We start from the raw sequence: 22,067 nt of genomic DNA on the forward strand, positions 1-22,067 counted from the left end.
AGGTGTTCAGATCGAGATGTTGGCTGTCTCACTGTTGCCACTTTCCTGAGTGGGAAGTGACAGCTGAATAGCCTTCTGCAAGGACAGCACCAGTAGGGGCTGGAGGAGCTCCAGTGTTACTTTTCCCGAGGCACACTGGTGGGTGTTTCCATCCCTTCCCTTTGCTGTGCACCCAGGGACCCCCTCGCCTGCTCTGCCAGAGCCTTCTCTCCAAGACCAACTCTCCTGTGCCAAATCTGAGGAGCTCAGTTACTGGGCTGCTGAAACCAGGACTGATTTTACAAACTGATTTTTACTAGAGAGGCTGTGTGGCCAGTAGCTATTGGGCTTATGAAGCACCTGCCCTGGCTGGGATTTTGTGTCCCTGTGGTTGGTGCTGGGCCTGGACTAGCAAAAGTCCTGGGAAAGGGGAGAAGCAGTGCTGAGAGCTGCTGTGCCATGGGAACCACACAAGGATCTGGCTATGGGGAGCTTTGGAAGACCCCTTAAACTGTCTGAAGGGTGAAACCTCCTCCTCTGCAAAAGCCTCTTTGAATTCTCCAGAGAATTCTCCGTGTTTCCTGCTTGTCAATAGGGTGATGAGCAGTGCTGGAAGGGGGTTGTTCTTTCTGCTGCTCCCCCATCACTGCCTGGTCAGCCCTGGCTCAATGGCACAAGGCTACCAGGGTTCAACACCAGCAGTTAAAGCCCTTGTGTTCTTCAGGAATGTCAGCCACCATCCTAGGACTGAGTCTGCTTCTCAATCCATCTCTGAGTCTAAAGTAGCCAAGGAACAAGGAAAATGCCACACAGCATCTTCTATCCAGCTCCCCGGGAAAAACACAGTGCATGAACCAAAGGAAAGGGGTAGAAAACAGTGCCAAGCTGTTTTCCAAGCTGTGTTGTCCTTCCCGAGTCTGCAAGTGCAGCCATAGCAAACCATCACACCCCAATTTGGGGACATTCTCAGTGTGAACAAACTGAGACGTGGCTGGCAAAATACTCACTTGGGCAAGTAGTGAAAACAGATTTTTTTTCTCTCAGTGCAGCTATATAGAACAGGTTCTGATGCTTAAAATAACTCAAGCACATATTTGACTTTATTCAAACAGCCCTGTTATCCTTGGCTAGCACCTTCCTTCAGCAGAACTACCCAAAGTAGAAAACGAGCCCTTCATCTCTCTGTAATATTGAAGGAAAACTGTATGAACAAAGTTTTGTGGAAATGCAGTGGTTTAGAGCTCCTTGGCACAAACAGGTACATCTTATATACACTTACATGGAAGGTGTAAGTGCTTCTGGCTTTTGTCACTATTCCTGTCCCTCTGAATTGCCTTGTTGTTCCATTTTCAGGTACTCTTTTCTTTAGAAGCTCTGTTCCACCTTTGGTGCACATTATGCCCCACCCATGGTCTCACCAAATCTGATTAAGGTGGTCCCAAATGTTCTAGAGGAGTCAGAACAGGCCCTGCAGAGCCAAGAGGCACCTGCTGCAAATCCAAAGCATCTTCACTGGTGTGGTATCCCTGGTCAAAGTCTGCTGGCAGTGCAGATTCTGCCAAAACAAGCCATTTCTCAAAATAAGCAGTTTAATGGGAAAATGTTGATTTCAATGAGAACTTTTAACTGTAGTGAGGGGAGGGAAGAGGGAAGGCAGCAATGGTTCTTTTTTTTTTGCTTTTGGCTAGTGTTTGAAATTGCCTTAGGAAAAAAAAATCAATTAAATCCCATTGTATAATATGCAAGTTGAAGTGAAATGAAAGGGAAAAGTTGAAAGGAAATCTGTTAAGGAGCTGCTTATTGAAGGACTTCTGGATTTGCCTTGTAAGAAACATCAACATTTTAGCTGTCCTTGTTGTGATTTGGAATGAGTCTGCCCAAAATGCTGGAATTTCCCACAGAACAGATGTTCAGCCTGTTGATTTGTGCTTCATCAGCAAATACTTGAATTTCCAAGACTGTATGTCCCTTCTGAGCTGGAAAGTGGCGGGAGCCAGGGGAACCATCCCAAATCGGGGCTTTTCTCACCAGATGTGTAGCTGTGTCTATGCCAGAGGCTCCTGCAGCCTCCTTTGGTGAAAAGGCTGAGCTTCCCTTGGTAGCATCCTGATTAAATAAGGCCCAAGCACACTGGGCCTAAATTAATCCCTGCATTGATATTTGCAGGGACTTTAAATGAGGGGTGGGGAGGAAGATACAGGTGACTGGTGCCCTGTGCTATTTTTCCCCCCTGTGCCTACTGTTAGTGAATTATCTTGCCAGAAAAAAAAGCTGAGGTGGGTGGTAAGGACTGGTAGTGTCTGCCTCTTACCTTCTGCCTGCCTGGCACCTCATGTCCTCCTAGAGCTAAAAAGCAAGAACCAGGCATAGCATTCAGGGAGACTTTAGGGCCAAAATGCTGTGGGGTGACCGGGGACAGAGATTTAGGCTCTTCTCAGTGCAGAAATGTGACATAACACATGGCCCAGCCTGGTCTTGTCACCCTTCTCCTCTTCCAGTTGTCTGTGGCAGGGGTAGCCAGATACACATTTCTGCATAAAGATGACATGTGTGACCTCCAGGTATTTCCCTCCTGCTTGGCTGAGCTCCCTCTGCATAGGATTTCTGCTGGGAGTTCCTGTCTCTCGTGTCCCTGTGCAGAAACCCCTGCTTCTTGGTGGCACTCCCATAGTTCACCTGCCCTCTGCATCCTGGGGCACCCTCCACCAGCTGAGAATTGCCATTCACATTCTGGGGGGGTTGGCTTTCAACCCAGCATCTCCTTCCTTCAGTGCTGGAGGGAGCTGCCCGAGGCTCTGCAACGTTGGTGCCCGTTGAGTGGAGAGATCCAGAGGTCAGATTTGACTGGCACAACGGCATCTTGCCCTGTTTTTCTGCATGCTTGGATTAAAGTGACCCTCCACTGATGGCTTTGGGGGCCCCCACTGGCCATTTGTGCCTGTCTGGCACAGAGCTGAGCCTCTGCTGGGCTGAATCCCCCCCGTGCCAACAGGAGGTGTCGGGATGGGGAGACGTCATGACAAGCTGTATTTATACAGGCTGTTGCTTGGCAGTGCTGCTCCAAGGTGCATCAACATAATGACATACATAAAAGGGGAAGGCAGTTAAATGTGCAATAACATCACAATAAAAGTAAAACTGAGCATTAATGAAAAATCTGAGCGCACTAAGTGTAGTACAGTCGAACGTTCCCACCACCTTGGGCCGCGGTGCTCAAACTTAATAATAATTTCTGGCAGTGTCATTACCAGAATTAAATGAGGGCCTAACTGTCTAGAAAAATATGTTTGGGGGAAAAAAAAAACAGGTCTTGAGAGTCTGCAAGTGGCTCTGCTGCATGGATTTCCCCAAGGTAGAACAGGTACCAGGGAACTGGGAGCTGCTGTGAGGGGCAGGTGGTGACTGAGACTATAGGGTGAGGTGGAGGAAGGAAAGATTGGAAGAAGAGCCAGTGTGGTCATTTTGGGAGTGGAGCTATGCACCTGGGGAGCTGTTGGATCTGCTGTGAAGGTGGGGTGAGGGTTTGTTTGTGTATTTACGGGCTTGGTTCTGACCTCATGATGTGACTTCCCCAGGGCCAGCAGTGCTCCAGGGGATGCTGCTGCCTTTTGTCCCTGGGGTGGTTCTCTGGGATTTCAAACACAGGCCTCCAGAAATACTGCTGGCTAACATGAATGAACTGATGTGAAAAACTGAACTAACAGGATTGCTTTTCCCTAGTAAATAAAATCTCTTTTCTCTCCTCTCCTTCCCCTCTGTGCCTTCCCTGGCAGGTTTTGGAGGCTCACTGACACCATGGCGCTGAGGCTCCCTGGAGCGGGGTCCTTCTCTCTCGTTGGAGTCCTAGTCCTGGTTTTGGCTCTCCCTGCTGATGCTGGGTAAGGTGGTGAGTGCTGAGGCTGTTGGCCAAGGCTGCAGTCCTCTTGCTGATCTTAAATATGCCGGGGTCAGGACCTGCATGGAGTAGTCCAGGGCAAAGCACTAAAAAGCATCTCTGCTGTGTTTGACCCTCCCCTTGTCCCTGTCCCTGAGCTTTTCACCCGGGGACTGTTCAGTCCCTCGTGGCTGACATTAGCACTATTTGAGGCACTCTCACTAAGGACAGTTGTCAGCATTTTTTGCAACAAAACCTATTTTCAGATTTGGCCTCTGCACAATTCAGTCTGGGCAGGGACTTGGCTTGCATGAGTTTTAACACGGAAGAGAGATTCTCCCCCCCCCCCCCCCCCCCCCCCCCCCAGTTTCATTTTTTAATACTATTTTAAAGAAGAGAAAAATAATCTGCTTCAGCTGTTTGGTTGCTTGGGGTGTAATGACCCATGGGCAGCACACCTGACCCACTGGAGCACTGGGGTTCTCTGCCAGCTCTCCTGGGTTTGCTGCTCTCCCTCTGCCCAGGTTAGTGTTCCGGGATGTGCAGGCTCCAGCTGTCCTGGCACAGGGAATGCTGCTGCCAGCCTCACCTTCCCAGCCTCTGGGAGCAGACAGGAGACAAATCCTGTTAGTCTGTGACAGGCTCTGCAGCCCTCTTCTGCATCCCACCATAGCCTTTGCTTTGTGAGCTTGGGGAAGCCTTTGAGAAAGGGAGGCAGAGATGCCACCAGCCATGGGGAGGGAGGAGCTCTGCACAGAGGGAGAGAAGTGCAAATAATACATGACTGCTATAAAACATTTAGAAAAGCCTTTAGAGTGCCAGGTATGGACACTGAAGTGATGTTTGCTGAGTTACAAGTCCAGCAGTGATCAAGGATCTTCATGCATGAGATGTCACTGCTGCTGCTCCTCCAGCATCCACACACCCCTCCCACCCTGTCCTGCCTGTTTTGCTTTGCCTGCTTGTATCTGACTTCCCAGAGGCATCCTGAGCGTGCCTTGCCCTGTAAATGCTGACCCTGCCCTGCCTGCAGAGGCACAGGCAGCCCTGGGCACCTCCTGCCCCCTGTCCAGCTGCTGGGGCTGGGGCTCCCTCCCCATGATGGTTGGGGGGGTGTCAGCAGCCCCTGTGCCTCCAGCCCTGCCTCTGCCTTCCTCACTGCTGCTCTTTTCCTTCCCATCACATACTCCCTGAAGCCACTGCCGATGCTCCCTCACCACCTGCCCCAAGGGGATTGCTCGGAATATTGGTCCACAGGAGGATTTGTTTCCTAAACTGTGTGTGAGGGGACCCTTGTGCAGAGGTTGCTGTGCTGATGTGGCACAGCTCCCCAAAGAGCACGTGCACAGGTGGCAAGATAATGACTTTCCCTCAAGCCTGTCTTAATTAAATTTGCTGTAAACCTCTGTCCTCCCTGCCTAAAGGCTTTTAATTATTTTAAAACCTTGATCCCCATCCCTCTTTGCAGTTCCTTTATGCCTTGCTAAAGGGCAGCCTTAGCTTTACATTAAGGCCAGTTGAGCTGTCCAGACCTTGGCTGGAGTGGGGAATTAGCCCAGATCAGGTACCAGGCAGAGATGCTGCTGCCTCTCCCCTGCCTGCACCTTCCCTCACCCTGCCTGCACCTTCCCTCACCCTGCCTGCACTGCTCTTTCCCCAGCATCTCCCAAGTGAATCCCACACTGCTCATGTTGAAGTCAAACCCTCAAATGTCAGGCTAAGTAAAACAGCTTTGAAATTTGTAAACTCATTTTTCCCACCACCGCGGAGCCTCCACCAGGAGTTCCTTCACAAAAATCGGTCTTCTTGCTCTTTATATTATGGGTAATTTTTAAAGATAGCCTATAAAACATTAATGAATGAGCTTTCATGAGCATGCTAGCTGTTCATAACTTATAGATGGTTATATACTCATCAGCAGACACTGGTGCAGATTACTTTTAACCATGACATCTATTGAAAGCTGGTACAATTGGAACCCCACTAATCACAGTAGTCATTTTTTAAATTTCTCAAAATTCTGCTTACCTGCAGGGAGTTCAAGTCCAGATGAAAAGCCAAAGTCAGTGCTTTGATTCAAATGGAAATGGGAAGTCTGGAAGGCTGTGATGCAGTTTGTACCATCAGGGTGGTTTGATGTTTTGGATCTGACAGGGTGCATTAGGGCAGGGCCAAGTGTTATCCCGACCATGCCTCACCCCCATATCCTCTGGGAACTGCAGTTTAAGCACTGATACCCTCTTTGGGCTCCTGTAGGCTGAGCTTCCTGGCTTGACCATTTCTCCCAGGACAGCAGCTCTTGCTTTGCTAAAAACAGAGGCTGAGTGGTCTTGTGAGAGGTAGGACCCAGCCCCTGGGGAAGTGAACCCCAAACACTTGAAATGCAGTTTCCCTGAGTGTTTGGTCATTGAAGGCAACAAAAATTAGTGTGAGAATTGCCCCAAATGGAATATTTCAATTAACTGCAGCATACTAAATAGTATTGGTTCAGCCTGGCTCTAAAAATACCAATATCCTGCTCTCAATTCTTCCTTTTTTGCTAGAAAATACCTTTTGCTCTTTTATCTTACAGAATCTGGGTTTTCTGTTGGGTGAACACTTTGACAGAAAACTCCAAGCCAGCTCTGCTACTTACCACCCACTCTACTGATCCTACACAGTGTATTTACAAATGGACCAGTAGTTGTCAGAGGTAGCTAGTCCAACCAGATGGGATACAGCAGGACTGACCTTTGAACTCCTTAAATTATATTCCTTTTTCTGTTGGTTTTTTTTTTTTTTCCCCAATTATTTCCTCCTGCATGCTTAAACCAGTGGCTGCAAAGAGCAACTGGAGCAAAAGGAAATAAGGCTGAGGTGGAGAAGGAAAGGGGCAAAACCCTTAGAAAGCAACTATTTAAGGGCTTCTCTTCCCCCAGCTGTGGGGAGCAGGGCACTGCTCTCTCCACTCCAGCAGCCTTTTCTCCCCTGCCTGGCTGGGCATCCTCAGCCATCCTGCTGCCTCTCTGTGCCTCTTAATCTTTTTTTGGCCTCAGTGGTCTCTCTCTTATTTCCTCTTCCATCTTCCTTGCAATCTCTTCATTTTTATAGATTTTTTTTTTCTTTTGGTTTTCTGTTACTTAATCTTCTGCCTTTCCATTTGTTTGGTCCTAACAGCTATTTCTGCTGGGGAGAGCTGTACTTGAATCCACAGCACTGGTACTCTGTGTTGTCTGAAATCTCTTTTAAAGGCAGGTGGTTTCAGAAGGATTCACAGGCTCTTTTTCTGTTGATTGAAAGGAAGACACAAAACGCAAATGTATTATTTGAGCCCCTTGTGTTTGCAAAACTGCATTGAAGATTTTGTTCAGCAAGATGAGCTTTGTTTGAGAAATTTACTACTTGTTTTATTCCACCTGGGGCAGAATATGTTCTGAGGAAATCATCTTGTTTGGGGACTTCCAGGCTTCTTGTGTTGAGCAGATATGGGAACGTGAAAAATCATTTGTTTTTATAAATAGGGAAAGTTCAAGAAACTGCAGAAAAGATTCGTGAAGTGTTTTAATGATGGACTCAGGCTTCAAGCCTGCCTGACGGAATTCCTACTTTTCTGCCTCCCTTCCCTTTTCCCGGGGGCAGGGAACACTGAAATGGCAAATAACTGGCATCACTCCTTCCATGCTGCCTGCAGGGAGATACTGGCACTTGAATAACTGCAGTCCCCACAGCCTCTGTTCATAAAATGGCCATTCCTGGGGCGGGGATGGATGCTGGGGCAGGGGAAGGCTCCCTGTTAAAACGGGGCTCCTGAACCACTGTCCATGGTGCTGCTGGCCCCGAGCACGGAAAGGTGGGCAGGGAGCAGCGCGGGTGCCTCAGTGCTGAGGTGTTGATTAGAGATGCCCTGTGGCGCATCCTGCAAGCACATCACTCTGCCAACAAGTGTGCCCCGTCCTGCAGTTCAGGCTGGAGCAGGAACCAGCATCCCTTCATTCCCTGGAACTGTTTAGAGCACATCCTCTGAAGGTACGTTCCTCTTCTGATGATGTCTTTCCCTCTTTTTTTTCCCCTCCCCCTTGCCAGGCTCTCTCAGAAGCACGTTTCAGACGTCGTTGATGACAGCAAAGATAACATCACCATTTTCACCCGCATCCTGGACAGGCTGTTGGATGGGTACGACAACCGCCTGAGACCTGGGCTTGGAGGTCAGTTGGGTGGAGAGATAATGCTTCCCACAGCTGTGCAGCTCTAGAAAGGAGAGGCAGTGCAGATGACTTATTGAAAAGTCTGGTGCTGTCAGGAGGAGAGGCTGGTTCAGTGCCAGAGTCAGTCTGTGGCTGGTTTCCCTCTTTTGAGTCGGTGCTATTTTGTTGGGTTTTATCTTGTGGGATGGGAAGTGCCAGTCTCTGAGTGCTGGGTTCACCTGTGACATTACAGTGACAGGCCTGTAGATGGAGCAGCTATGAATAAACTTATTGCTACTATTTTCTAGGCATTAGCATTTCAGAAATGCTGATACATTCAGGAATTAAAGAAAGGCATTGAGGTGCTGGAGCTGGTCCAGAGGAAGGGCAATTTCTTCACATAAAGGGTTGTAAAGCACCAGAACAGGCTGCCCAGGAAAATGGTAGAGCCACCATCCCTGCAAGTGTTCAAAAACATCTGGATGTGGCACTTGAGGACATGGTGGTGCTGGGTTGGCAGTTGGACTTGATTCTCTTAAAGGTCTTTTCCAATGTGAGTGATTCTATGATTCCATACCACCAGTTTGCAGGACCTCCAGCTCATGTTGGTTTTGCTTTCCAGTCAGTTTGCTTTGCTACAGAGCCTCTATCTTGACACCTGCTCAGTTATTTTTTTATTGTAGCTGTCACCTGGCAAGCTCTTCCCTGTGTGCTGCTCTGGACATCAGGCAGTCACCCGGGCTTTGCTGCCTCCTGAGCTGCATTTAACACTGCTGCTATCATTGCTGCTGCTGCTGAGGTTCTCTCCAAGCACCTGCAGTTGTTTAAGGGGCTTCAGAAAGCAAAATAATAGTAGACACCTTCCCACCTAATGCTTATGCCTTCAGTTAGCGTGATATAAGGAGACAGAAAAAATGGGGAGATGTGTGGGGAAGACAGATGTGAGCTGGGCTGAGGGAGATGTAGACCTAGGTGGTTTATTGGTGTGTTGCTGTGGCAGAGTTGACCCCTCTCAGATGCTGACAGCTGTGTGTCACTGGGGCCTCTGAGGAGTTGTCCCTGCCCTGCTCTGACCTCTCCTGTTTGGCTGCAAAGGTGTGCTACTGGACTACAATTTCCACCCAAAGCTGGAGCCACCGTGTGCTCTCCTGTTTTCCGAAGGTCCCACTGCCAAGAGAGGTTGGGAACAAGCTTTCCTGAGCTCTTGCATGCTAATGGGGGCTCTGGTGTTATAATGCTAGCCTGGAATTGCACTCTCCCTTGCTCAGAGCAGCTTTGTTGTCCCTTCCCAGCCCCATGCCCACCTCTGTGCCACAGCCCTCTGCCCTGCACCTGTCCAGGAGTACTTTGATCCCAAGCAGAGACCATGCAAAACCTGGGGAAGAAGGGCTTCTGCAGTGAGCATCCTCATCTCTGATGCGCTGCCACGCTGCAGGACCCAGGCAGGAAAGAGTTACTGTGTCTGCATAAGCAATCCATCAGTTTTATTGCTTTTGTTGCTTGTTTCTTTCCCCCAGAATTAACTGTGGTCCCACTAATAGCTTTGCTTCCTCAAGTCTCCCCGATGGCTGTATTGATTTAACTGAAATGAGTTCTGAAAGGGGACTGAGGGGGCATTTATGTTCACCGTAGGCTCAATTGCAGACAAACCCATGCAAAGCATTAACAAGAGAACTCCCAGGAGCCCCTTGCTGGGAAAGTTAAAACCTTTCTTGGAACATCTTTTCTCTGTTGCTTTAGATCCTTTAACAACGTGCTTAACATAATGAATTGCCTTTGCCTGAACCAGCCACTGTATGTTTAAAGACTGCTTTCACCTCTGGTTTCCCCTGGCAGAGCAGTCCTGTGGGCCCAGATGGGAGGTTGTGACAAGGGCTAGAGGTTTTGGGAGCTGTTGGCTGGCAATGAGTTGTGTTTGCATACAGGGCAGCCTGGTGAGCCGGGCTCTCCCCACTTTTAGCTGGACCTGTTTTCCCCAAGGCCAAACTTTTGGAGATCTCTCAGGAACAGAAGGACCTTCCCCACTGCTGCTGGTGGCCAGAGAAGCAGAAATGGTTCTGCTGCAGCCTCCAGACTTGGGGGCTAATGGAAGAGCCTGGGGAGATAATCAGCAAGAGGTGGGCTCCTGCTGTCCAAGGCTGTGTGAGATCTGTGAGAGGGATTGCTTTGCTCCAAATTAGCAGCTCTGCTGCTCGGTGACTGACAAGGTACATTGGCTTTCCCGTGAGACAGCACTGGGCAGTCCCTGCAGACAGACCCAGCACTGGCTCTCCCCATTTCCCTCAGGAATATCTTCCACTTGCTTTTCTGAAGATGTCAGGTAATGGCATCCATTAGTAGCACTAAAGTCCTGCTTTGGTGCCCGTGGACAGGGCAGCTGTGGTGTCGCTGTGTCCACACACAGGCTGATGGAGAGATGAACTGGCCAAAGCAGGACATGCAACATCCCTCCTTGGCTGGTTTCCCTGCTCTGTATGAGACAGATCCCCCTGCAAATGGCTGGGACAGGCAGGGCTGGGAGTGCTGCAGCCCCTCTCGGGGCTGTGTGCTCAGTGCCTGTCCCCCACGCTCGGCAGAGCCGCTTCCCGTGCGCCAGGAACCGAGCAATGTTTGTTTAGACTTCGGGAGAAGACACTGTGTAAGCAACAGAGTGTTAATGTGGTGACTTCTCCCCTCAAGATAGCCTCTTTGTATTTATTTTCTTATCCCCTCTGTTTTCACCATCTGCTGCCACCCACTCTAATAGCTCCCATGCCAGAGCTCCTCTTCCTACCAGGATGCTGCAGACACAGATTAAAGCAAACCAGTGCTGAGGCTGCTTGGGACTTCCTGGTGCTGCAGAGCCAGGCTCCAGGTGAGGGTAATCCTGGGCCCTGCTGCTGCTCCTGCCTCCAGGAGCTGGCTCAGGGCATCCTCTCTAGCTCAGAGTCCTTGCTGTCTTGAGGCAAGTGGAGGTTTATGAGCATAGTCCAGGCTGGCTTAGAAGAGGAGAGGAGGGGGTCAGGGGAAAGAAAGTGATTGTCAGACCCCTCTTTTTGCAGCAGGACCCTGTAGCACTGGGGACACAATCACTGGTGTCCCAGAGAAGTCTTCTGTGGCTGGTAGAAGGTTTCTCTCTGTCTCTGCCAGCTGAGCCAGGGCTAGATTCCTCTTAGGAGCAGAGCTGAGCCTTTCCTTTGGCCTCATGACCACTGAAAGACAGTCTGGGCTTGGGGAAGGGGTAGCTGCATAAAGGGATGATGTTATAGGACTCAGAGTGGAGGAGGAGAGGAAGGAACTATCAGCAGACAACCTGTGTTTCCCCTGGGAAAACACGGGGCAGATTGGTTATTAAGTCAGAAGAGGAACAGAAGTGGACCCTGAGGGGATGCAGACATCTGTTGCCATGGCCAACCTTGTAGGATAAGAAAATGTCCCATGGAGAGAGCTTCTGTGGACAGCACTGGCCTCTGCTCCTGCTCTGGAGCTGTGCAGGCACACAGCTCCCAGCCCTGAGGGGCTGCAGTGGGAAGCATCTATTTACAGCTCTCAGGTTCTTCTTGCTGGGGCTCCTGCAGAGCTGGCACACAGGCAGCTGTGCACCTGGAGCTTCCAAGAGTAGGAGAGAGCAGATGTGGCCAGGAAAAAGAGGTAGAACTGGCTGACAAAGGGAGAGACATCCTATACCCCAAAGGAAGAGGTGTTTGAGGAGTGGGATGTAAGTGGTGAGACCACGAGTGATCCTCCAAGACTGGCTGATGAACTAAAATACCCTGTGTGTCCTGGTGCTGTGAGGAGTGATGGAAGTTCTGCAGTCCTTACACAGCCAGTGTGATGTCCAGCACAGTGAACATGAGGGGGGATGTGGTGGTTGAGGGTTTGAGGGTCAGTGATGCTCCCTGTGCAGCTGTGCCTCCTGTACCTTATTTCCTAACTGATGAAATTTGGGCCCATTGTGCTGCAACTGAAACAGAGATCTGTGAACGTCTGGGAAGGGACAGGAAGGGACATTTCCAGGCTTTTCCTTCCTTACAGTCTCAAGAATCCTTTTAATATTTGGCAATTGAAAGTTAACAGGGAGCTTGGGGAGGTGTGTGGGACCTTTCCACAGCTGTTTGAAAATCAGGGTAGGGTTTTCTTCCAGCTCAGCCAGATACTGCCTGCTTCAGATGGCTGGGGATTCACCTGAGGTACACTTGGGTAAGGATGAGGAAGCCAGAGGACATCTGGAGCAGTGGTGGACAAAGTCTCTGCATTGGGGGATCAGGAAACCTGCACTCCAGAAAACTGCTGGCCTTTTCCATGCACTGCCAGGAGGAAAAGGTTTTGCCCCAAGGAAGAGGAGGCTAGAGTAGGCTGCTCAGTTTTCTAGAAGATGCGCTGTAAACTTCCTAGATAAGCCAATTTCTCCGACTGCAATTAAAAAGTAATTTGTACCATGTTAAGCAGGTGGGCTGGGATCGATCTGTGTTATCCCTCCTGGACGCAGCATTGCTTACAAGGCTCCTCTTCCTCTCCTCCACTGCACTGCTCTTTGTGGTTGGTGTCAGCATCTCCCTGCCCACACTGGCCTCAGTACAGACAGCCTTGGGGTCGAGCAGGATCTGGTGCAGTCAGGGTCTGCTGCTCACAAAAGGACTCAGCTCAGGGTTGCCTGACATGGGCCTATAGTGCCTTTTATCTGGCCTCACTATGTCAGCTCTGTCTTGCTGATGGTTTTGATCTATAGCCACCTGTTAATATTTATCCTGCTGTCATATTCCCTTTATTCTTCTGTAAGTGAAGTGCACCTCGTTGAAGCTGTTCTTGTCTCTCCTTTCTGTGGTGCAGTGTTTCTTCCTGCTTTTTTTAATGATGGTGTAGTTTGGCAGAATGGCTTCTGAGCAAGTAAGAAACATCTGTACCCCTGCCTTGCCACCTCTATCTCACCAATTCAAGTGCTGATGAGCCAGAAGTTTTGGACTTTAGTTCAGAGAGGCTCCCTTTAGGTTGAGACTTTCTGGGGCAATGCCTGGTGTGTTGCACCTCAGTGCATGTGTCATTGTGTCCTGAGCTCCTCCTTGTTTGCTGCTGTGTGAGCATTAAAGCAGAGGGGCTGAAATATTCACAGTAATAAATTCTAGAATTGCCTGTCTGTTCCTGGTCTCTGGGCAGAAGCATTGGGCACTGCCTGTGCTGTGGGGACACCTGAGTGGCAGTGGCAGAATCCTGTCCCACTCCCTGCTGCAGCAGAGCTGGTCCTCAGGTGTCCCTGCCTCGGGCTGCTCTTGAAATCTTCATTTTTTTTCACCTGTGCCTGATGAAGCTGCCTGCAGTCTGTCATAAACATTACCTAGATCTACTGTTTGTGTGAGACAAACATTAGATGACAAACCCAGTGGTCCTTTGTGGTTTGTTATGATTTCTAGGGTTTCAGGACTGTGTTTCATCTGTTATTCTGTCTTAGTGTTCCACTTCTCCCAACTTCTCATCTCTTTTCTCTGATCTGACTTCATTGATTACTCCAGGGAGGAATTTGATCCTTAGAAAAAAAAAAATCCATAGTCTTATCTCAGATTTTTGTCTTTGTCTGAGATTCCTTGATGAGTTTTAATTTGGAGCTGAGGCATTGCCTGAACAGCATTTTCTTCTATTTACCTTTCTGGGCAACAGGGACCCTGCTCTGTCTCGTCAAACTTCTGAAGTTATCTGTGAACAAATTAAAAAAAGGTTGTCTTCCCCTCGGGGGCAGCTCTCCAAAGGCAGCTTTGCCATGGATTTGCACAGCCCTGGTGCTCTCGTCTCTGATGCAGAACTCCCAGTTGTGTTGCTGGTTAAACCCGTGGTGCAGAGCCAGAGGAAGCTCTGTGTGGAAAGGCTGGCACACGTCAGGAGGCGAGCGAGGAGCGCGGGCTCGGCTGCTGTGCCTAAGGGGGAAAGTCTTCTCTTCAATAAGTGATGAGTGTGCTTGGGGCAACAAGCCCGTATCAAAGCTTCAGGGATATCACAAACACTCCAGAGGGGTCAGGAATGCACTGTGTAGAGAGATTGATAGCTTTGGGTGTGAAACCAGCCCCTGGGCTTCGGGTCAGCACCGGGTCCCTCGGGGGCACTGCAGTGCCACCACAGGGCTGTGAGTGGGGCACCACGGTGGGTCCCTGCCTGGCCACCCTCCCATGGGCCAGTTGTGTGGCCAAAGTCCATCACCTGCTGTCCTTGTGCCGCTCCTGGGCTCCCCAGAGAGGCCCAACCAAGCCCCCAGGCCGCAGGGTTGTGAAGGGGAAGGTGTTTCTCGTGCTCCCTCGGATGCCTTTTTTCAGCTGGCGCCTTCGTTCGCTGAGTGTGCTCCCAGTGAGGAGCCCCCCCAGCTGCTGAACCAGCCCTGTATCCACACATGTAGGCAAGAAGATTTTTCCCCAAAGGGTGAGAAATTCTTCTAGGAAAGTGAAGCCATCTGGAGGAATTTTTGCCCCAGTAACTTCCACTGGAGTGACACCTCAGAGGTTCAGTGCTTGCTCAGACACCTGCAGTGAACCAGTGCAAATGTTGGGCAGCTGATCCTGCCCGAGGGGAAGCTGATGGGTGCGTGTTGATGTTTGTTTATAATGACTTTGGAAGGGGAGAGCTGATGTTTCAGCGTGTTGAACATGTGTTAGATGGTTTTAAGAACATTAGTAGATGATGTTATAGATGGCTATAAACTGCTTGTGAGGATGTCTTTATTGATCTGTTGGACTATGGCAGCTACTCATTTATTAGAGTTTCCATTCGTTTAGTCCCACGTAAAGGATTTATAATGTGTCTTTGATATGGATTGTGAAAGAAGATTTTTTTTTATTGGGCATTTTAGAGTTTGAAAACAACTTTAATTGGTTTATTCTGGGAAGCTGATGGTGAAACAACTGGTCAAATATTGAGGAAACAGCAGTTCTTTTATTCCTTGAGCTAGAGGATAAAATGTTTGCAGCAGTTTGTGTAGTAATACAGAGGCACTGATTATGTCTGATGAGGCAAAGTCATTGATCGTGTTGGTGCTGAATTTCAGCCCTGATCCATCTGGAAGAAGCAATCACATCTATCTGAGCCCCCTGTGGAGGGGGGATTAATGCTGCTGATTCAGACCTGTTAGCTTGTTAATGCTGTTCCATTTGTTTAAAGGTTATTGTTTGATTAAATAAAAATATTGGAGTGTTCGTGAGGCTCTGGAAGATGCATGGGGCTTTGGGGAGTGAGCTGCTGCAAGACTCTGAGGCTAAATTGTGCAGTCCCTTAACCAATTACTATTAAAAGTCAGGGAGAAATACTCATCTTGTTGCAGTAAATGGCAAAACTCTTACCTGATGGGGCAGGAGTTTCATGTAATGATTTCTTGGTGTACTCACCTGCAGCTTTTTTTAAAGCCTCTGAATGATGTACTGCTAATATTTATTAAAAAAAAAAAAGAGTGCTTCTGGAGTACTGGCAATTGTAGACACAGAGTATAGCCTAGAGAGAGCTTTTAATCTGCAATTTGCATTGTGAGAAAAGGACACCCCGTTCACTTTACCTTCTGGAAGAACATAATTCAAACCAAACTGTTGAGAACAACAGGCATAGAAAAAGAATATGACTCTTTTTTTTTTCTTCCCCTGAAATCTGCTGGAAAATCCTGTTGATGACAAAGCTCAGACTGCATTAGTGGCTGGAATGATTCATGACTGGAGCAAAATAATAAATTGTGTCTCAAGAGTCGAGATGCTATTTCAGCATCGCAGAAACCATTTCAGACGGCCCTGGTTTGGAAGGATCGGTTCTGACACAAATGACTTTGTTCAGGAAAGGATCTGAGGACCAAAATAACGTCCCCCAAACCACAGCCATTTGGTGTGTGCAGCACCAGAGGCTCTGTACAAGGCTCTCTGCATCCTCCTGGGCTCTTGCTGAGGGAATTGTTTGTATCCATCCAGGCCAGATCAGATTTCTTGCAGTCCTGCTTACTCACCTGAAGACATATCTCTTGAAAACTGTGGATGTCATTTTGGCCAGTTAAGGCCACTGTCTTGCAAAAAAGAAAAAAAAAAAGGGAAGGTGCAAAATCTTCCTTCCACCAGTTGTGTTTTCTGTAAAGGGTCTGTGCACATGTGGGAATTGAATTACAGGCTTTTGTGCATGAAAGATTAGAGCTCTTCCCTTTGGAGAGATGCACCTGGTCTCACCTGAGATTTTGAAAGAGCCTTTTCCTAGAAAAGGCAGGACAAAAGTCTTGTCTGCTTTTATGAGGAAGGGTTAAAGAACAAAAGCATGAAATCTCCTTTCTTCTTTCTCGACCAATCTAGCCATCATTATGAGAGAAGCTCTCTGATAGCTTCTCTTTGTCATGTAATGTTAATACCATTAAGTCCACTTTGGCAAGGAAAGTGATGTATAATTAATTTGCAAATCAGTAAAGTGGATGTGATTTTTATACAAAAGAGAAGGTCTTTGACAGCAGCAGGCATTGTGTGGGCATGGCCATGCTGGGGTGGGACCTCTCCTCTGGAGCATCCCCCTGCCAGCAGTGACCTGGCACCCCCAGGTCCCAGGCTGGGCTGGTTCCCCTGTGTGTGTCCTTCTGTGCACACACCTTTAGTGGGTCCCCTTTACTGCCAGCCAGAAAAGGGACTGAATTTAACAACTAAGAGGGGAACCACGATAGGCAGAGGGGTTTAGGAGTATGAAAGTGCCACTGGATATCTCCAGAGCAAGTTGGTTGAGCCAGCTGGAAATATCTGTAAGCCTCTGCCTCCATCCACTGGTTTTGTTGGTGGTGGTTTGGTTCTTTTTTTTTTAAAAAAGCCTTAGGTCTATAGGAATTATTTTATTTTGATGCAGAATGCATTAAAAAGGGAAAAGGAAAAAAAATCCAAACACTATCTGGACTGATTTGTTCCCAGAAAGATGTTCAATTTTGTATGTATAATTGAAAGGGTCTAAATATAGCTGTATTAATATTTATGGGCCTTATGTTGGAGTCAATACAAGAGTTGCTGTTCAAGGCAATTAAGCTTTACCTTTTCACATGTAGGATTTCAGCTTTTGGAGATGACATTAGTGGTGTGACCTGCATCCAAGAGAGAAAAAACTAAAAGCATGCCATTATCTGTCAAATATGATACCCTGTATTTAATGCTGTTTGCTGACAGGCAGTTTGTCTCCAGCAAGGGTGATCTCTCTGGAGAATGGCTGCTGTCTTAATAGGGGGGAAATCAGAGGAGTCAGTAGTCTTGGGGCTTGCAGGAGAACTGTCCCCGCAGTGGACGCTGTGTTTGGGGAGGAACGGAGTGACTAGACTGTCTCATGACATCAGAAAGTGGGGATTGCCCACCTCTGCTGCATCAGTAGCTGCTGGGGATGAGGAGAAAATTATTATGGTGACACTTCATGGATTCCATTTGTCTTCACACCACCCACACCCTGGGGCTGGGACACGGGAAATGTGACTCCTGCGAGCTCGTGAGAGGGAGTGCACAGGGCAGGGAGGGCTGCTCGGGCCCTGCTCCTGGGCTGGGGCTGTCTGTGCCTGTCTGCAGGGCTAGTCACAACCTTCATGTCATTAAAGCACGGGGAGAGCAAAGCCCGTCCAGAGATCTGAGCTGCTGTGGGGAGAGCGTGTGCACGGGGAATTAGGTCGAGGCTGTAACGCTGAAAACAAGTCGCTTTGCGTTAATAACAAAGGCAAAACGATGATGCGCTTGATTTCTAAAGCTCTGCCTTTCAAGAGCAGGGTATCACTGGGAGAACATGACAGCAATCCTGGCGCTGGGTGAATTGCCCTGCATTGCTGCTTTTTGGAAGCCGCAGCTCCTCGCTGCTCCAGTGAACAAAGAGCTGTTAGATGCTATAAAATCTCTCACTGATAGGGACTGTCTGAATCCCGCCTTCCTCCTAAATTTGATCAATGTGTCAGGTTTTTCCTTCCATCTGGACTCTGATGACTGCCTTTGGGCAGGAGGACAGCAGCAAGGAGCCTCAGCTGGGGCTGCTCCTCAGTCTCCCCGGGGAGCAAGGGGTCAACCTGCCCTCCCCAGGGCTGCAGAGGGAGGTTGTCTCAGTGAGGCTGAACTTGGTGCTCATCCCTTCTCTGAGGACTCACCAATTTTGAGTGGGTGTGTTTCTGTTCTTTCACTGGTGTGTTGTGTATTTTGGTAGCTTGGAAGCCTTTTAACCCCCTTCAATGAGCACCAAGGGGATGCATTTTCCGAGGGCTTTCGTTAGCTTTGGCTGTTGGAGCACAGTGGCTGCTTGAACGGGGAGGGAACAGCGGATATCAAACAGCACACCTGCCAAGGTAAAAATGGTGGCCACGCTCTTAGTGGTTGAAAATGAATTTTCAACTCCAAATGGTCCTTTTGAATCCCATCTGGGGATTTGCTCCAGGCGATGCTGACCCCAGCAGACTGGTATTTCCAATTATGGATGACATTATCCTTGCCCAAAGGTGCTGGCTCAACAGCAAAGGAGTGTTCCTTGGTGTGCCAGCACAGGGCTGAGTCCCACCTTGTCTCTATTCCTGAACAAGGGCAGGCCAAGATATATATTAAGGAAAAAGGAAATTGCACCGTTTAAATTTAAAAAACTCATTTAGCTAAAGCAGTGTAAGCGCCCATGAATATTTATCTGATGCTATGGAAGCGTGTGGACTCCCACCTACTTTATTAAATTGATTTTCAATAAAAATGCAAGTGGAAGACGTTTGATTAATGGCTGGTGGGGCGGTACAATTAATGTGAAGTCTGGAGTCAGCAAGAAGTGTCCCCTGAGCCCGTGTGTCCCTGCTCGAGGCTGGGCTAAGGAAACGTTTGTAAACTTCTCTGAGGGACACCAGCAATGTTTACCCGTGTGGTTTCCCAGCCGGGATGAACAGGAGCTGCTGTTTGGTTGCTGCATGGCTTTGCTGAGGGCCACTGTCCTGACCTTGAAGGTGGCGTGTGGTGTTTGCTCCCAGTGTTCTGCCTTCTCCTCTGCTTTTCACACCCCCCCCGAGCAGGCTGCACCTGAGAATTAAGCACAGCAGGGAGCTCCAGAGATCATGTCGGGTGTGAGTGAGGCTCCCTGGGTCTTTGCATTTAAACATGCCTGGGATTAGCTCCATCAGCCTCCGGATCTGCTCAGCTCCTACCGATTTACCTGCTCGGATTTGTCTGCTGGAGGAAGGCAATTTGGAGCTGTAATGTTACAGCTCTATTAAAGATCTCCAGCGTGGTTTCCCGCCGGGACCCTCGCTGGGGCTGGTACCGCCTCCTTCCCGGGAGCTGTCGGGAGCTGGGAGATGCTGATCGTGGTGCCAGGGAGGGTCGAGGGCTTTGTGGTACCCGGGGTCCTGCTGGGTGGGGGAGCCTGGGCATCCCTGCAGGCTGCAGGGGCCTCCCTGTTCTCTCCACGCCTGCAGCCTGAAATAGAAACTCTCCCCGCGGGTCCTGTTAAAAAACCTTTGGAAGCTGCCGTGGGTGGGATGTTACATCTCGCTGCGGGGGATTTCTGAGCCAGGGGCGGAGGTTTTTGGGCTGTGATGGTTAGGCAGGGGCTGTGTGGAAGCAGGGGCAGGCAGCATGCCTTAGTGTGGCAGAGAAGGCAGGAGTTAGGCAGGGACACAGCTCCATCTCAGCATCCCTCAGCTCCTGGAGCCCAGAGAGGTACCACAATGCTGTGAGCCACTGAAATGAGGGTGCCCAAACGACACCAGGTAACACCTGGGGCGTGAATCCTTCCCCCAGCCAGGGTGGGAGCCACAGGCCCAGGCTCCTGTGCTGGGAGCAGGATCAGAGCTGTGATGTGCTCACCCCTTCCCAGAGGGCTCGTGGTGCCCACGGGCTACAGCCAGATGGCACAGGGAGAGTATCCAGGGGCAGAGATGGTGCAGATGCTCCTGATGCTGCCCTCTGGGAATGGAGAGGCTCTTGCAGTGATGTCTCTTTTGCAATACTTTGGGGGTTTCTCTGCGTGCAAATGTATAATGAGGCTCTCTGCCTACAGGAGAAGGGGGCCTGTGCCAGCAGGCAGGGGATGGGTGCAGATACTTTTGGCATGTGCTGAGTTGGTTGGGCACATCCCTGCTGTGCTTGCACTGCTGGGGAGCTGGGCATGGGCAAGAGTGATGGGAACAGAAAGGAATCAGAGAAGAAAAGAAAGGAGCAGGTGTTGGCTAATATGTATGTGGCAGAAAAAGAGAGGAGACTTCTGGTTGAAAACAGAAGCTGAGAAAAGACAGATTGGCAGGCAGCATATTTCTGGAGACAGCTTTCTCCTCTGTAGGCTGAGTCACCTAAGAAACGTGTCAATAAAACACACTTGCAGGCAGTGTCTCTAATAAATATATATTTAAGAGAGACATTTCTTCAAAACTTCTGCTAGGAGACGTTGAATTCTGAAGGGATGGCATGAGAAATGACATCTCCAGTGGAAGCACGGGGTTGCCATGGGAACTGGAACGCTTTGAACACACATCACTAAAACAAGAAAACATTTTCCGCAGCAAAGGAAATTAAAAACTACATACATCTGGAGGCATCTGCCCTCTGCTTGTCTCTGATGGGAGCATCAGAGTATCATGCAGCATATCGTAATTCATGTAGTGGGCAGGTCTGACAATTCCATGTTGGTTGCTGAATCTTCGTGAGTGACAGTGATAAAAAAGCCTTCCTGTCCCTGGGACAGATAATGCTGGCTGGGGAAGAGGAGATTTAGAGCCATAAAGGAATTTCCTCTAAAATGATTTTGCTCCCTGGGGGATAAAACAACAGCCTGAGTGCACGACTAAGCTCCTCTTGCCTTGTGGGGAAACCCTGCTCCCAGGGTTTGCTGGCAGCCAGGCACTTCCCTGGGCAGCCTGGGGAAGGCAGGTGAGAGGGGATGGGATGGAGGAGCACGGGATGTGTTTGGGGATTTATCTTGTGCTTTCGAGACTCTCAGTTTATCCATGCAAGTCTGGGACAGCAAACCCAGGAGGAGTTATTTGCACGTGCCAGTCCATGCATTTCTTTCTTTTCTTTCTTTTCCACATTTATTTGCTTTCCTTTCTTTTCCAATGCATTTCCCGGTGCGTGGCAGCCCCGTGGGCAGAGGTGGCAGAGGGGGAGCCCAGGCAGGGAGGAGAGCTTGTCGTGGCACACGACAGCCCTCCAGCATCAGGGGAAATGCTAAATTGCCCGGTGCAAGGCACTGTGAATGAGATCAGTTTATTTGTGCTCTGTATTGGCATTGCTGAGGAGTAAATGAGCACTGACCATGCAGCCAGTGACCCGTGCATGACAGGGGACAGACAGCTCGGAGGAGAACTGGGCTCTGGCACAGCTCAGCAACCTCACAGGCAGAGAGACCACGTTGGGGTGCATGAAGAAGGGAAAGTGTCTGTGGAGGTGAAGGATGCCAGAAGCATCACCAGAGGCACACTGTCTGAGGAGCTGATTAAGTTCTCCACTGAAGGAAATGCCAGCCAGGAGCTAATGGATAAGGGAACCAGAGTGCAAATTACTCTGTTGCTCCCTGCTATGGTATTCTGTATTCTTGTATCTTCGTCTCAGTACCTGGCGTTGGCCTCAGGGGACAGGCTTGAAAATTAAATGGGCCCTTCCTCTGAGCTGTACAGCAAGCCCCAGGAGTCACTTTCTTTTTCTTTTTTTTTTTCCCTTCCCTTTTTTGCACACTACAGTCCATCATGTGGCCCGGCAATCCTCAGCCTGCAAAGCAACCTGGAACAAGATATAGCCAGAGGCACAGGAAGGCAGTGCTGGGGCTAAAAGGCAGATGGGGAAACTTAGGCACAGCAGAACTGCATTCTTTGCATGCTCAGTGCCACGGTGCAGTGGTGGGGCTGGGGCTCAGAGCTCAGCCTGCAAATCTTGTGCTCTTGGTTGAGACACCTTGTTTATTCTTTCTCCCTCTGCAATGACATAAAATTAATGCAATGCAATGCAGTGTGTCTCATTTGATTTGGTTGATACTGTGTTCAGTTTTGGGCCCCTGATGACAGGAAAGGTATTGAGGGGCTGGAGTGTGTCCAGAGAAGGGCAGCGGAGCTGGGGAAGGTTCTGGAGCACAAGTCTGATGAGGAGAAGCTGGGGGGACTCAGCCTGGAG

The 22,067-nt window shown here is 49.4% G+C and overlaps 1 protein-coding gene across 5 annotated transcripts in view; it reads left to right on the top strand.

Annotated features, from left to right (window-relative positions):
• GABRA3 (gamma-aminobutyric acid type A receptor subunit alpha3) overlaps positions 1–22,067 on the top strand; it is a 66,534-nt gene that overhangs the window by 6,286 nt on the left and 38,181 nt on the right. For all 5 annotated transcript variants that reach the window (XM_064669603.1, XM_064669599.1, XM_064669600.1 and 2 more), the window contains exons 2-3: positions 3,753–3,857; positions 7,916–8,037. In XM_064669603.1, the coding sequence (XP_064525673.1) occupies positions 3,775–3,857; positions 7,916–8,037 (205 nt within the window). In that variant the 5' untranslated portion in view covers positions 3,753–3,774. The remainder of the gene's footprint in view (positions 1–3,752; positions 3,858–7,915; positions 8,038–22,067) is intronic.

Source organism: Pseudopipra pipra, chromosome 13, assembly GCF_036250125.1.
Source record: "Pseudopipra pipra isolate bDixPip1 chromosome 13, bDixPip1.hap1, whole genome shotgun sequence".
NCBI lineage: Eukaryota > Metazoa > Chordata > Aves > Passeriformes > Pipridae > Pseudopipra > Pseudopipra pipra.